We start from the raw sequence: 11,488 nt of genomic DNA, 5'->3' as shown, positions 1-11,488 counted from the left end.
AAACCAGTAATCCAGCAATCCAACAGCAGCCACCACAAAAAGCAGCAGCAGCACGGTGAGCAACAGCCACCACAGGCCCTTTCAGGACTCTCCCATTTATACTCTCTCCAGAGTCCCTAGAATTAAACTATTTACAGCTAGCAAAACTCTGTACCTCCTAGAACACAAGATAAGTCATGGTTTACAGCTGTGGACAAACTGAAGCAGACCCATAATACTGTATTTTTTCTTTACTTTGCTTTTTTGGGGGGAGGGGGGCAGAGTGGTAGACAAGGCCTCGCTATATAGCCTTAGCTGTTCTGGACCTCACGGATGCAGGCCCTTGACCTCATCTCACAGGTCTCTATGCCTGGTTCTAATTTGCAAACACTGGGACTAAAGGTATGCACTATCACAGCCAGCAATAAAACAAGTTTTGGGGTTGTTTGAGACAGGGTTTCTCTCTACATATTTCTAGCTGTCCTGGAGCTTACTATATATATAGATCAGGCTAGCCTTAAACTCACAAAGATCCTCCTACCTCTGTTTCCCAAGTACTGGAATTAAGGCATGCACCCCACATCCAGAAATAAAACCACATTTTAAGAAGCATTATCGGGGGCTGGAGAGATGGCTCAGTGGTTAAGAGCACTGACTGCTCTTCCAGAGGTCCTGAGTTCAATTCCCAGCAACCACATGGTGGCTCACAACCATCTGTACTGGGATCTGATGCCCTCTTCTGGTGTGTCTGAAGACAGCTACAGTGTACTCGTATACATTAAATAAAAATAAATAAATAAATAAATAGAAGTGTTATCAACGGGCTGGAGAGGCTCCAGGAGTAATTAACACTTGTTTTTTTTTAAACTTTTTTTTATCAATTCTTTTTGACTTTCACATCATGCACCCCAATTCCATTCATCTCCCCATCCCTCTCTTCCTTCTGCCCTTGCAACCTCCCTCCACAAAATAAAAAAAAATCCAGTCGTGAAAGTTGTAGTGTGCCCCACAGGACACCCTTTTGTCTACACTTCTTTGCTTGCAAATGTTGATTGCAATGAGTGACACTGGTCAAGTTCGAGGCCTCTGGCTTCTGCCACACTACTGATATTGGAACCTGATACTCCTCTCAGATACCCTGTTGCTGTCCTGGGTCATGGAGACCCTGGAGCTTTGGATCTGCAGGACCGACCTCTTAACGTGCTCTGTAGATCATAGACAGGGTAGATGTTGGGATGGGCCAACACAAAGCCCTGAATCAGGGCCTGAATGGTAGCTGAGTTTGTCTGCCTGCCAACTCTACTGCACCCACACCACCAGGACTAGTTCTCAGCACTGCCCCGGGGCAGCTCACCCAAGGCCTCTTCTGGCAAAATGGAGGAGGCTCTCTTGAATGCAACATCCACAAACAGGGTGGGAAACACTTGTTACTCAAGTCTGAGAATCTAAGTTTAGATCTTAACACATAAAAATCTGGTCCTTTAGCCGGGCAGTGGTGGCACACGCCTTTAATCCCAGCACTTGGGAGGCAGAGGCAGGTGGATTTCTGAGTTCGAGGCCAGCCTGGTCTACAGAGTGAGTTCCAGGACAGCCAGGGCTACACAGAGAAACCCTGTCTCAAAAAACAAAACAAAACAAAAAAAAATCTGGTCCTTTGACCGTGACACTGTGGAAAATGGGGAAGCCTGGAGACAAAAGGATCACTGGGGATTACTGGAAACCAGCCTAAATCCAGATTCAGGAAGAGAACTTGTCTCAAAGGAATAAGAATGAAGATTGATAGAGCAAGACATGTGTGCTTCCCCCTGTGTGCCTTCAAGCATGTACATCCATAGAGATATGCACATTGCACCCCCCTCAGACACACACATGCACACGCACACACTATTAAAACCAAACAAGTGTATCAACACATAAATTCCCCAAATTAGCTGTTATATATATGCCCACTGGGGAAGCTGGATAAATTAGCCACTTGCTTCATAAGAAATAATGGAGCTAAATAGAATAAGCACTGACAATGGAGACAAAGTAACAGACACGGATAGAATTTACACCTCATCATTTGCTTGGTAAGTGATCTTCGGGAATTTTCCTCTTTCACTCTGAATTTTGTTTGCAAAATGACAAGATTTAATTCCAGTTTCCACTCGGATCAAGTGTGTGAGAAATGCCTAACATACGTGGTGTTCCTGCCTTTCAGCTAACATCAAGCAGAGAGAGATTCAACAGAGTCTGACCCAAATCAAAAGCTCAGAAACAATTACTCTTATGATTTTGCTGTTATTCACATAAACTTTTTTTTTTTTTTTTCGAGACAGGGTTTCTCTGTGTAGCCCTGTATGTCCTGGAACTCACTCTGTAGACCAGGCTAGCCTCGAACTCTCGAACTCAGAAATCTGCCTCCACATAAACTTTTTAAAGATGTTTTTCTTATAATCTTACTGTAGGCTCTCATTACTGAAGAACTGAAACAATGAACACAAGAACTAGAGGCAGAGAAATAGTTCAGTTGGAGTGTTGGCCTGGCCCACACAGACCCTGAATTCTACCTTTAAGGCAGCAAGCATAAAATAACAGTGTTAAGGAAATTGAAGGCACTCACCATCAAGCCTGACAACCTAAGTTTGGATTCCCAGACTCACATAAAAGCCAGACACAGTAGCAAATGCATCCGTAAAGGCAGAGACAGGAGAATCCTCAGAAGCTCAGAGACCATTAGCCTGTCCTATGCAGTTTGCTGCCAAGTGCTTCTGTATCCAATGCAATGAGACAGAGTAAGAAACACATACTATGCATACACAATACAAAACACACACAAAATAAGATTTAAAATAAATAAAATAACAAAATAAAGTGAAGGCAAGAAATACCATAATTGCAAATGAGAATTTATATCAAGTCAACACATGTCTAAAGGATAATAGAACTACAAAATATTCATGGCTTTCATTTTTAGCTTTTCTGAGACAGTGTCAGCTTGTCCTCAAATTTGATGTAGAGTTAAGGTTAAAGAGGACTTTCTGATCCCTCTGCCTCTTTCTCTCAAGTGCTGAATTACAGGCCCGTGTACCGCACTCAACTGTAATGATTATTTTCAAAAAGTTCAACAAAATTTGAAAAATTAAAAATGACAGGGTTGGAGAAATGGCTTGGTGATCAAGGGCAGATATTTTTCTTGCAGAGGGTCAGATCCCAGAACCCACTTTGGACAGCTCACAACCCCCTGTAACTCCATCTCCAAGGTCTTCTGATACCTCTGTTCTCTCCCAACACCAAACACACACACACACACACACACACACACACACACAGTTAAAAAGAAAAGTAATGGAGTAGGAGAGATAGCTCAGAGGTTAAGAGGACTGCCTATTCTTCTGTAAGACCCAAGTTGGATTTCTAGACATCCATATGGTGTCAAACAACTGTCCATACCTCCAGTTTCAAGGGATCTGATGCCCTCTTCTGACTTTACAGACACCAAGCATGTGTAAGGTGCACATATATACAGACAGATAAAACATTTGCACACAAAATAAAATGAATAAATTTAATAAAAAATGTAAACTTAAATCTTTAAAAGATAATATAAATCAATACAATTAATGGTCAGGGGCTGTAGCTCGGTCAGTGTTTATCTAGCATGCACAAAGCCCTGGGTTCGGTCACCAGTATCATACAAAATCAGACATGGCGACTCACCACTACAGTCTCAGGACTGAGGACGTGGAGGTGGGCAGGAATATCAGAAGTTCAAGGTCATCCACAGAGAGCCAGACTAGACCACAGGAAACTTTACTTCAAAAAAATCAAAAGAAAGTGGGGGCGGGGGCTAGGAGTTTGGCTCAATTGGTAAAGTGCCTGCCTTACGAGCACAAGAGCATGAGGTTCATCCTCAGACCCCATGTAAAACTGTCAGAGCTGGTAGCACACAATTACAATCCCTGGGCAAGGGAGGTCTGAGACAAGAGAAATCCCATGGGGCTGGTGGGCCAACTAGTCAAGTCTAATTGATGAACCCAAGCTAGCAAGACAGCTCGTCTCAAAGAACACGGATGGTGCTGTGGTTTGGATGACTAGGGTCCACAAAGGAGCAGATATCTCAACACTGATCCTCAGTTGTTGGAACCTTTTGGAAAACATTAGGAGTTGTGATGGAGGAGGTGTGGCCTTGGGAGCAGGTTCTTCCTGACCGTTAAGTTCTATTCTTGCTAGACAATTTTCAAACGAAGGTGAGAAAAAGCAAAATGTTTCAACTCTGTGAAGTCTATAGTCATGAAATCAGAGAAGTGCAAACTCACTATAAACAAAGGGGTTTAACCTAACTGAGATCTAAGACTTCTTCCACAAGGAAGTAAAAACTGAAAGGTAAAAGATAAGGGCTGAGGTCAAAATGAGAGATGTTTCCATAAACGGAAAGCCACCTGTACAGTCTCTGTAGCAGGAGGAACACAGCAAAAATAGAAAGCGGTATGCCTGAGGTAAAAACAGTGTAAGGACCAAAGAGATGGCTCAGCGCTTAACCGTGCTTTCTGCTCTTGAAGAGGACCTGAGTTTAGTTCCCAGCATCTACCCTGGACGGCTCATAACCACTCATAACTCCAGTTCCACGGTCTCTGACTCCATCTTGTAACCTCTGAGGGCGTATGTACGCACACGGCATGCAAACATACACATAAACAAAAACATAAAAGAAGTAAAGTGTGAGAAGTAGCTAAGGCCATAGGCTGTACAAGATCTGAAGAAAAACAGAAAACTCTTAAAAGGAAGACTACAGTGCATGCTTTTCCCACACAAGACCATGGATTCATTCACCAGAACCATAAAAAAAAAAATTCCTGGCAGTGCTGATTTGGAAGGTGGGCAGGCTAAAGGGAAGATGCACCAGATGCACCAGATCTGCAGTCTGACTTTAGCTTCTCAAATATTGTCGGGTCAGATAAGAAACAAATGCCATTTCCTACTGGAGGCCAAAGACAGCTCAACAGGGAAACATGCTTACCACCACATCTGACCACCTTAGGAGAATCCTTGGTTCACACCTGATGGAAGGAGAAAACCAATTCCTGAAAGCTGTCCTCCTCTGACCTCTACATTCCTGCCATGGCATGCATGCGTGTGTGTGTGTGTGTGTGTGTGTGTGTGTGTTTAAGGTAAACTCTAACTAGGATAAGACAGCAATCTAGACCAGGGTGATTGTGATCATAGTCAGGGTGACAGCCTGAAGCTCAGAAATTCAAGAGATACTTAAGAAAGCCTGATGATACATTTTATACAGGGAAAAGTGTCCAAAGGAGGAAGTAGTCCACAAGTAGCTATAAAGCAGTTGAAACATTTCAAAAAGACTAACCCTTTGAGTATATGCTAGTCCAGTATAATCTATTTGGTTACAGAATAGAGTTCCATGACAGAGAACAGCTCAGTGCCTGCCTCAAACGTAAAAGGCTCTAGGTTCTACCACTTTCCATGAAAAATTAAGTAAACAAATAGACACAAAAATATAAGAACCAACTAACCTAATAATTTTCTTTTTCTTTCTCTTTCTTTTCTTTTTTTTAAATCTTTTTCTTTTTTGAAACATGGTTTCACTATGTAGCCCTGGCTGGCCTGAGAGTCATTCAGAGATCTGCCTCCCCAGTGCCACCAAGACTGGCCTTAACAATACCTTTAATAGCTTATGTGGTGGCTCACACCTTTATCACAATACCCTGGAGGCAGATGCTGAGGCTCTCTGAATTCAAGGCCAGTCTAGTGTACAGAGCGAGTTCCCAGACAGCCAGGGCTACACAAAGAAACCTTGTCTCAAAAAAAATTAAAACAAAACAACAACAACAAAAAACAGAGAGAGATAGACAGAGAGAGACAGAGAGAGGGAGAGAGAGAGAGGAAGAGGAGGAGGAAGGAGGAGGAAGGAGGAAGAGGAAGAGGAAGAGGAAGAGGAAGAAGAGGAGGAGGAGAAGAAGGAGGAGAAGGAGAAGGAGAAGCAGCAGCAGCAGCAGCAGCGACGGTGGCAGGGGTGGAGGAGGAGGAGGAGAAGGAAGAAGAAGACCTTTTATGCCCAGTATAAGGGAGCAAGCCTATAATCCCAACACTCAAGAATACTCTGATAGCCAGGCATGGTACATGTCTTTAATCCCAGCATAAGGAAGCAATAAGCAGGTGAATCTCTGTGAGATTAGGGCCAGCCCGCTCTGCACATCAAGTTCCACACCACGCAAGGCTACATAGGGAAACCTTGACTTTATATAAATAAATACATTTAAAAACTTCATGTTTTATTAACTAAAATAAGAAACTATAATATTTGTATTTCAACATTTCGAAATGACTGGCATTGGAAATCAGACATGATTGAGTATTGGTTTTGTTTGGTTGGGGTTTTTTCCTAGGTCATAGTTATTTAATTTCTATTTGTTCTTTTTGAGGCTAGAGAAAGAAACCTCCAGTTACAATACTAATTCTGTGGATTACAGGTTCCTTTCCCCCCCCTCCCCCCAAGATAGGGCTTCTCTGTGTAGCCCTAACTGTCCTGGTCTCAGACTCACAGAGATGCCTCTGCCTCTCTGCTTCTGCCTCCTGAGCACTGGGATCAAAGGCATGTGCCTCTATGGCTGGCCACATCAGAGTATTCTTATGTACTCCCAGGTCTGGCAATTATACATTGGTTCTGAGGATTGCATGTCCTTATTCATTACTTTAAGTATTTACTTTCTTAGTTTTATGTTTTTAACTTCCTTTCTAACGCCACTTTCATAGAACGTGGATGCTTTTTTATTTTAGACAGATTCTCACTATGTAGTTGTGACTAACCTGGAGCTCACCATATAGACCAGGCTGGCCTCAAACTCACAGAGATCCAATTGTTTCTACCTTTCCAGTGCTGGCCTAAAGGTATGTGCCACCAGGCCCAGAAAAGTGTCTCATATAGATCTGGCTAGCCTCAGAATCACTCCCTAGAGGTTCGAGAGATGGCTCAGTGCTTTAGAGTACACACTGCTCTTCCAGAGGACCCAACTCACTTCCCAGCACATGCATCACGCAGCTTACAACCGTCTGTAACTCCAGGGGATTCAATGTCTTCTTCTGATCACTGTGGGCAACTGCACTCATGTGCACATGCATATACAAGAATAAAAAATAAAAATAAAATATTCAAAACAATTTGCTAAGGAAGCTGGGGACGATCTTGAGTTCTTGATCTTGCCTCCTCCACAAAGCACAGGGGCTACAGGGGTTTGTGCACGTCACACCTTGCTGAGGCCTCACACTTCAAATCTGATGGACCCCATGGGAAGTAAGATGAAAAAAGTCCCTTTAAAAAAAAATCTCTCCGGGCGGTGGTGGCGCATGTCTTTAATCCCAGCACTTGGGAGTCAGAGGCAGGCGGATTTCTGAGTTCGAGGGGCCAGCCTGGTCTACAGAGTGAGTTCCAGGACAGCCAGGGCTACACAGAGAAACCTTGTCTCAAGAAAAAAAAAAAAAAAAAAGAAAAGAAAGAAACAAACAAACAAAAACAAAAAACCCCAACAACACCCAACAACAAACAGTTAACTTGAAAAGGTCAATCCACTGTTAGCTCTTGGTTCCTCTTTCTTCCACTTTAATACCAAACCAAACTCTTCTCACCTCATAGGGACATCTATTTTATTTTATGACTTGTCTAACTCTAAAATCAATAATAAAACCAATTAAGACCATTAAAGAATAAACAGGAAAAAATGACTGTCTCTGGGTTTCCTCAAGAAAAACAATGCTTTTACTGCTAAAAAAAAAAAAAAGAGGAAAATCTTTTTTTTTTCTTTTTTTAAAATCAAGAATGGCAAGAAAAATAACAAAACTGAGTATTGGATTTTCCACCTTCCCTGAAGACGCTGTGTGACTGCATTTTATTTTGTTTTTTATTTTTAGCCCTCATTATTATACAGTTGGCCAGGTGTTTGATAAAGAAGAAAGACAAAGTCCCACTCTCCATGAGCCTATAGTCATGCATGTGAAAGAGAATGATAAATAAAAATTGCTCTGAACACTGGCGATTTAGCCCTGGATTCACTCCTCAGAACTGAAGAGAAGAGAAGGCATTATAAAGTGGTATATATAGTATGCAATAGAAACATAGTCATCTCAATATAAAGTGGTATATATACTGTGCAATAGAAGCATACACATCTTAAGACCATCTTTAAGGAATGAAAGAAAAATAATGAACGTGTTAAAAAAAAAAGTCACTCGGTGAGTAATAAATAAATAAACAAATAATAAATAAATAAATAAATAAATAAAAATAAGTCAACTTGTGGTACGGTGGTGGCCCACACCTTTAGTCCCAGCACTCAGGAGGCAGAGTCAGGTGGGTATCTGTGAGTTTGAGGCCAGCCTGGTCTACAGATTGAGCTTCAGGACAGCCAGAGCTAGCTACACAGAGAAACTCTGTCTCAAAAAAAAAAAAAAAAAAAAAAAAAAAAAATCAGCCTAACACATTAGTACTGTGGCATTCCCAGTCCTGGCCGAGCCGGCTCCTTGCACTGTCTCACTAGCATTTTGAAAACAGCTTGTTGCAGTCACCAAGCTGTTACCACTATTTACATTTTTTTTTAAAAAGGTGTTTTAAAAATTTTTTTTTTTTACTCATGCTGGACTTTATCTAAAGTATAGGTCCCAGAGTATAGTCTGGGGCCAAATACAAAAAACAAACAAACAAACAAACAAACAAAAAACCCCACATCATTTCCACAAAAGATAAAAGAAAACTCAAGGGCTTTTTTGGAGAGAGCACTGACTACTTACTCTCTCAGAGGACCTGGGTTCAATCCCCAGAACTCACATGACAGCTCACAGCTATCCATAACCCAGCTCCAAGTGATCTGACATCCTCATACAGACATATATGCAGGCAAAACATCAATGCAAATAAAATAAATAAACCATAAAAAAGGTACTAACTAAACCCATTAAACCAATGTTAGTTTCTTAAAATCAACTGCCTCCCCACTACAGACTGTGCTAGCAAATGTGGGCCTGTGAACAAAGACGAGAGAGAGTGTGAAAGGGGTTATTACCAGCGTGTCTCACCTTTTCCTCTTTCATTTATTTTTTTTTTAAGGTACGACCAGATTATGGCCATATTTGAGCACAGCGTATGTTTGGGTACGAGCAGTGCCAAGGAGAGATGAGCAAGAGCCCAGCCCGGAGGGTTCTGAATCTCAGCTAGTCCGTGTTTCCTCAGCTGGAATATTGGGGGTGGTGGGTGGAAAGTTACAAGAGCGCTAGGCTTCTCCCTTACTGAACCCCCTCAAATGATAACGCAAGCTACTCCTTTCTGGGAATTTAAGGTCACGAGCTTTAAAAAGGGACAATGGAACTCCAATGTGGGCTCCAGAAAGATGGAGACTGTCAGATGAGGTGGGGGCAGGGAAATAGGGACGAGGGGAAGAGCCTAGCCTGGGAAAGCAGGATAGGGAGGTCAAGGCCAGGGACTTGGGGAGCTAGAAAAGGGACAAATCTTTCAGGATCTGTCCAAGTAGGCCCGTCATAGCAGTCTGAAAGCCTGAAGGGCTTCCTTTGAGAATCTGGGGCACCTATTTACCAGCGCTACCTCCTCCCTTCTTGGGAACGGAGACAACCACCTAAGAATCCTCCCCCAAATGGCTTTCCTTGCCCTTGAAAACAACTGACCCTCAAGAGGAAAAAAAAAAAAAAAAGCAAAAGCTTCCCGAGAGTAGAAGGGCCTGGGACAAGGTGTCCTGCAATCATCCAGTGGGGAGCCTAACCCCAGTTCGAGGAACTTTAATAGTCATTGAAATGGAGCGGCACGGAGGTCTCCCCCGGAAGTCCCGAGGCAGAAGAAGCTCAGAGTCAGGGGTCCCACGGCTCCCAGGATGGGCGAGCGACGGCCTGGGGTGCGGTCTCCGGCCCAGGGAGGCCAGCCCGCAGGCCTGCTATGTTAGCGGGAGCGCCGAGGGCCCGGGGCGAGGAGCAAAGCCCGGCGAACAGGCTGGCCTAGGCCTCGGAGGCTCGGACACACCCACCGCTGCGGCGGCGCTTACCTGCTCCTCCTCGGGGGTCAGCTCCGGCGCCATGTCCGGCCGGGGCGCGGTCGCCGGCTCCATCCCGCCGCCGCCTGGGCAGGTCTGGTGGGCGAGCGCCGGAGCCCGCTGCACTCGCGCTCTGCTTCTGCGGCCCGGCGCTTCAGCAGCTCTCGGCCGGCTCGCGCATGGTGCGAGCGCCCGGCGCCCGCGGCGGCTGCCCAAGCCGCTCCTGCTGGCCGCGGAGAACCGGCTGTCGCTCCCCGCCGAGAGGAAATGCCTCCTATTTGCTTCTCTCTCCTTTCCTCACGCCACCCCTCCTCTCCCGAGGAGGAGAAAGTGCGGGCGAGGAACTCACAGCGGCTCGAGGTCTGTTTGGTTTTTCGGGTTTTTTTTTGTTGTTGTTGTTGTTTTTTGGTTGATTTTTTGTTTTGTTTTTGAATCCACAACTTTTACGGCCCACCGCGAAGGCGCCCGGCGGGAGTTGGAGACGGCCGTCGGCCTCGTCCTGAACCTCTTCACTCCCGGGCAGAGCTCGCCGGCGCCTCCAGACCGCCCAGCCCGGGCGTCCTCGGGGATGCGGGCCCTGCGATCTGCTCGGTGGCCCCGCGGCCCAGTTCCTCAAAAGCCGCGGCGGCGACAGGGAGGGCGGGTGCGAGCGAGCGAGGAAAAGGCGTCCCCCTCCCGGCTCAGGGCCAGCGCTGCGGCCTGCGCCGCGTCCGCCCGAGCCCCCCGCGGCTCCATTGAGAAACTGAGCATCTCATTCACAAACAGGAGCCGGGGAGGGCCGGGCCGAACGGGGACGCTGTCCGAGAGGGGGAGACAGAGAGGAGCTGGAGGAGGGGAGGCTGAGCCGAGCGGCGGGGGAGGGGCTGCGGGGGACGAGAGGCGACTCCCCTACGGGAGCCGGAGGAAGAGCGCGACCAGAGTTAAAGGAATCGGAGATCGCCCGAGGACCCGCGCTCTTCCCGGCTCTCTCGGGCGGCTTCCACCTATTCGTAATAGTGTCTTAAAGGTTGCCTGTGAGGTCCAAGATGATCAGATGCCTACGATCCGTCAGATAAGCAAGGCCCACGTTTCTTTGCTCAATGAATGTATCCTGTAGTCCAGCATCGTTGTAGGTAATTTTAATCGGGGTGGGGGAGGGTGGCAGAGAGAGAGAGAGAGAATATCCTGTATCAGAATTCATTCAGGAAGCCCACAGTCAAGCCCACACAGTCTTTGCAAACGCTTGATTTTATTTACTCTAGGGTAAATGCAACAGCGTTTGGGTCTCTCAGGATACGGGCATTGTGAAGGCAGGGCTGGGCCTACTGTGATTTTTCATCATTTTAGACCATACGTATTTCAGAAGGATCTCAACAAACCAGAATGCCAAAGCTAGTCCCCCAGGACTGAAGCCCAGAAAGAACCAGGGGAAGAGTCTTTGGAAAAGAACATGCTGCTGTGGGTTTTGATGCTCATCTTGGAGAACTTCTTAGAAACAG

At 45.4% G+C, this 11,488-nt stretch overlaps 1 protein-coding gene across 1 annotated transcript in view; it reads right to left on the bottom strand.

The window, feature by feature from the left end:
* Positions 1–10,101, bottom strand: part of Ptpn9 (protein tyrosine phosphatase non-receptor type 9) — a 79,202-nt gene extending 69,101 nt beyond the window's left edge. The window contains exon 1 of the mRNA XM_028774576.1: positions 10,023–10,101. Coding sequence (XP_028630409.1) covers positions 10,023–10,085 — 63 coding nt within the window. The 5' untranslated portion in view covers positions 10,086–10,101. The remainder of the gene's footprint in view (positions 1–10,022) is intronic.
* Positions 10,102–11,488: the final 1,387 nt, after the last annotated feature.

The sequence above is a fragment of the Grammomys surdaster genome, unplaced genomic scaffold (genome assembly GCF_004785775.1).
Source record: "Grammomys surdaster isolate TR1022 unplaced genomic scaffold, NIH_TR_1.0 241, whole genome shotgun sequence".
In the NCBI taxonomy this organism is placed as follows: domain Eukaryota; kingdom Metazoa; phylum Chordata; class Mammalia; order Rodentia; family Muridae; genus Grammomys; species Grammomys surdaster.
This window is presented reverse-complemented; position numbering and strand designations above follow the sequence as displayed.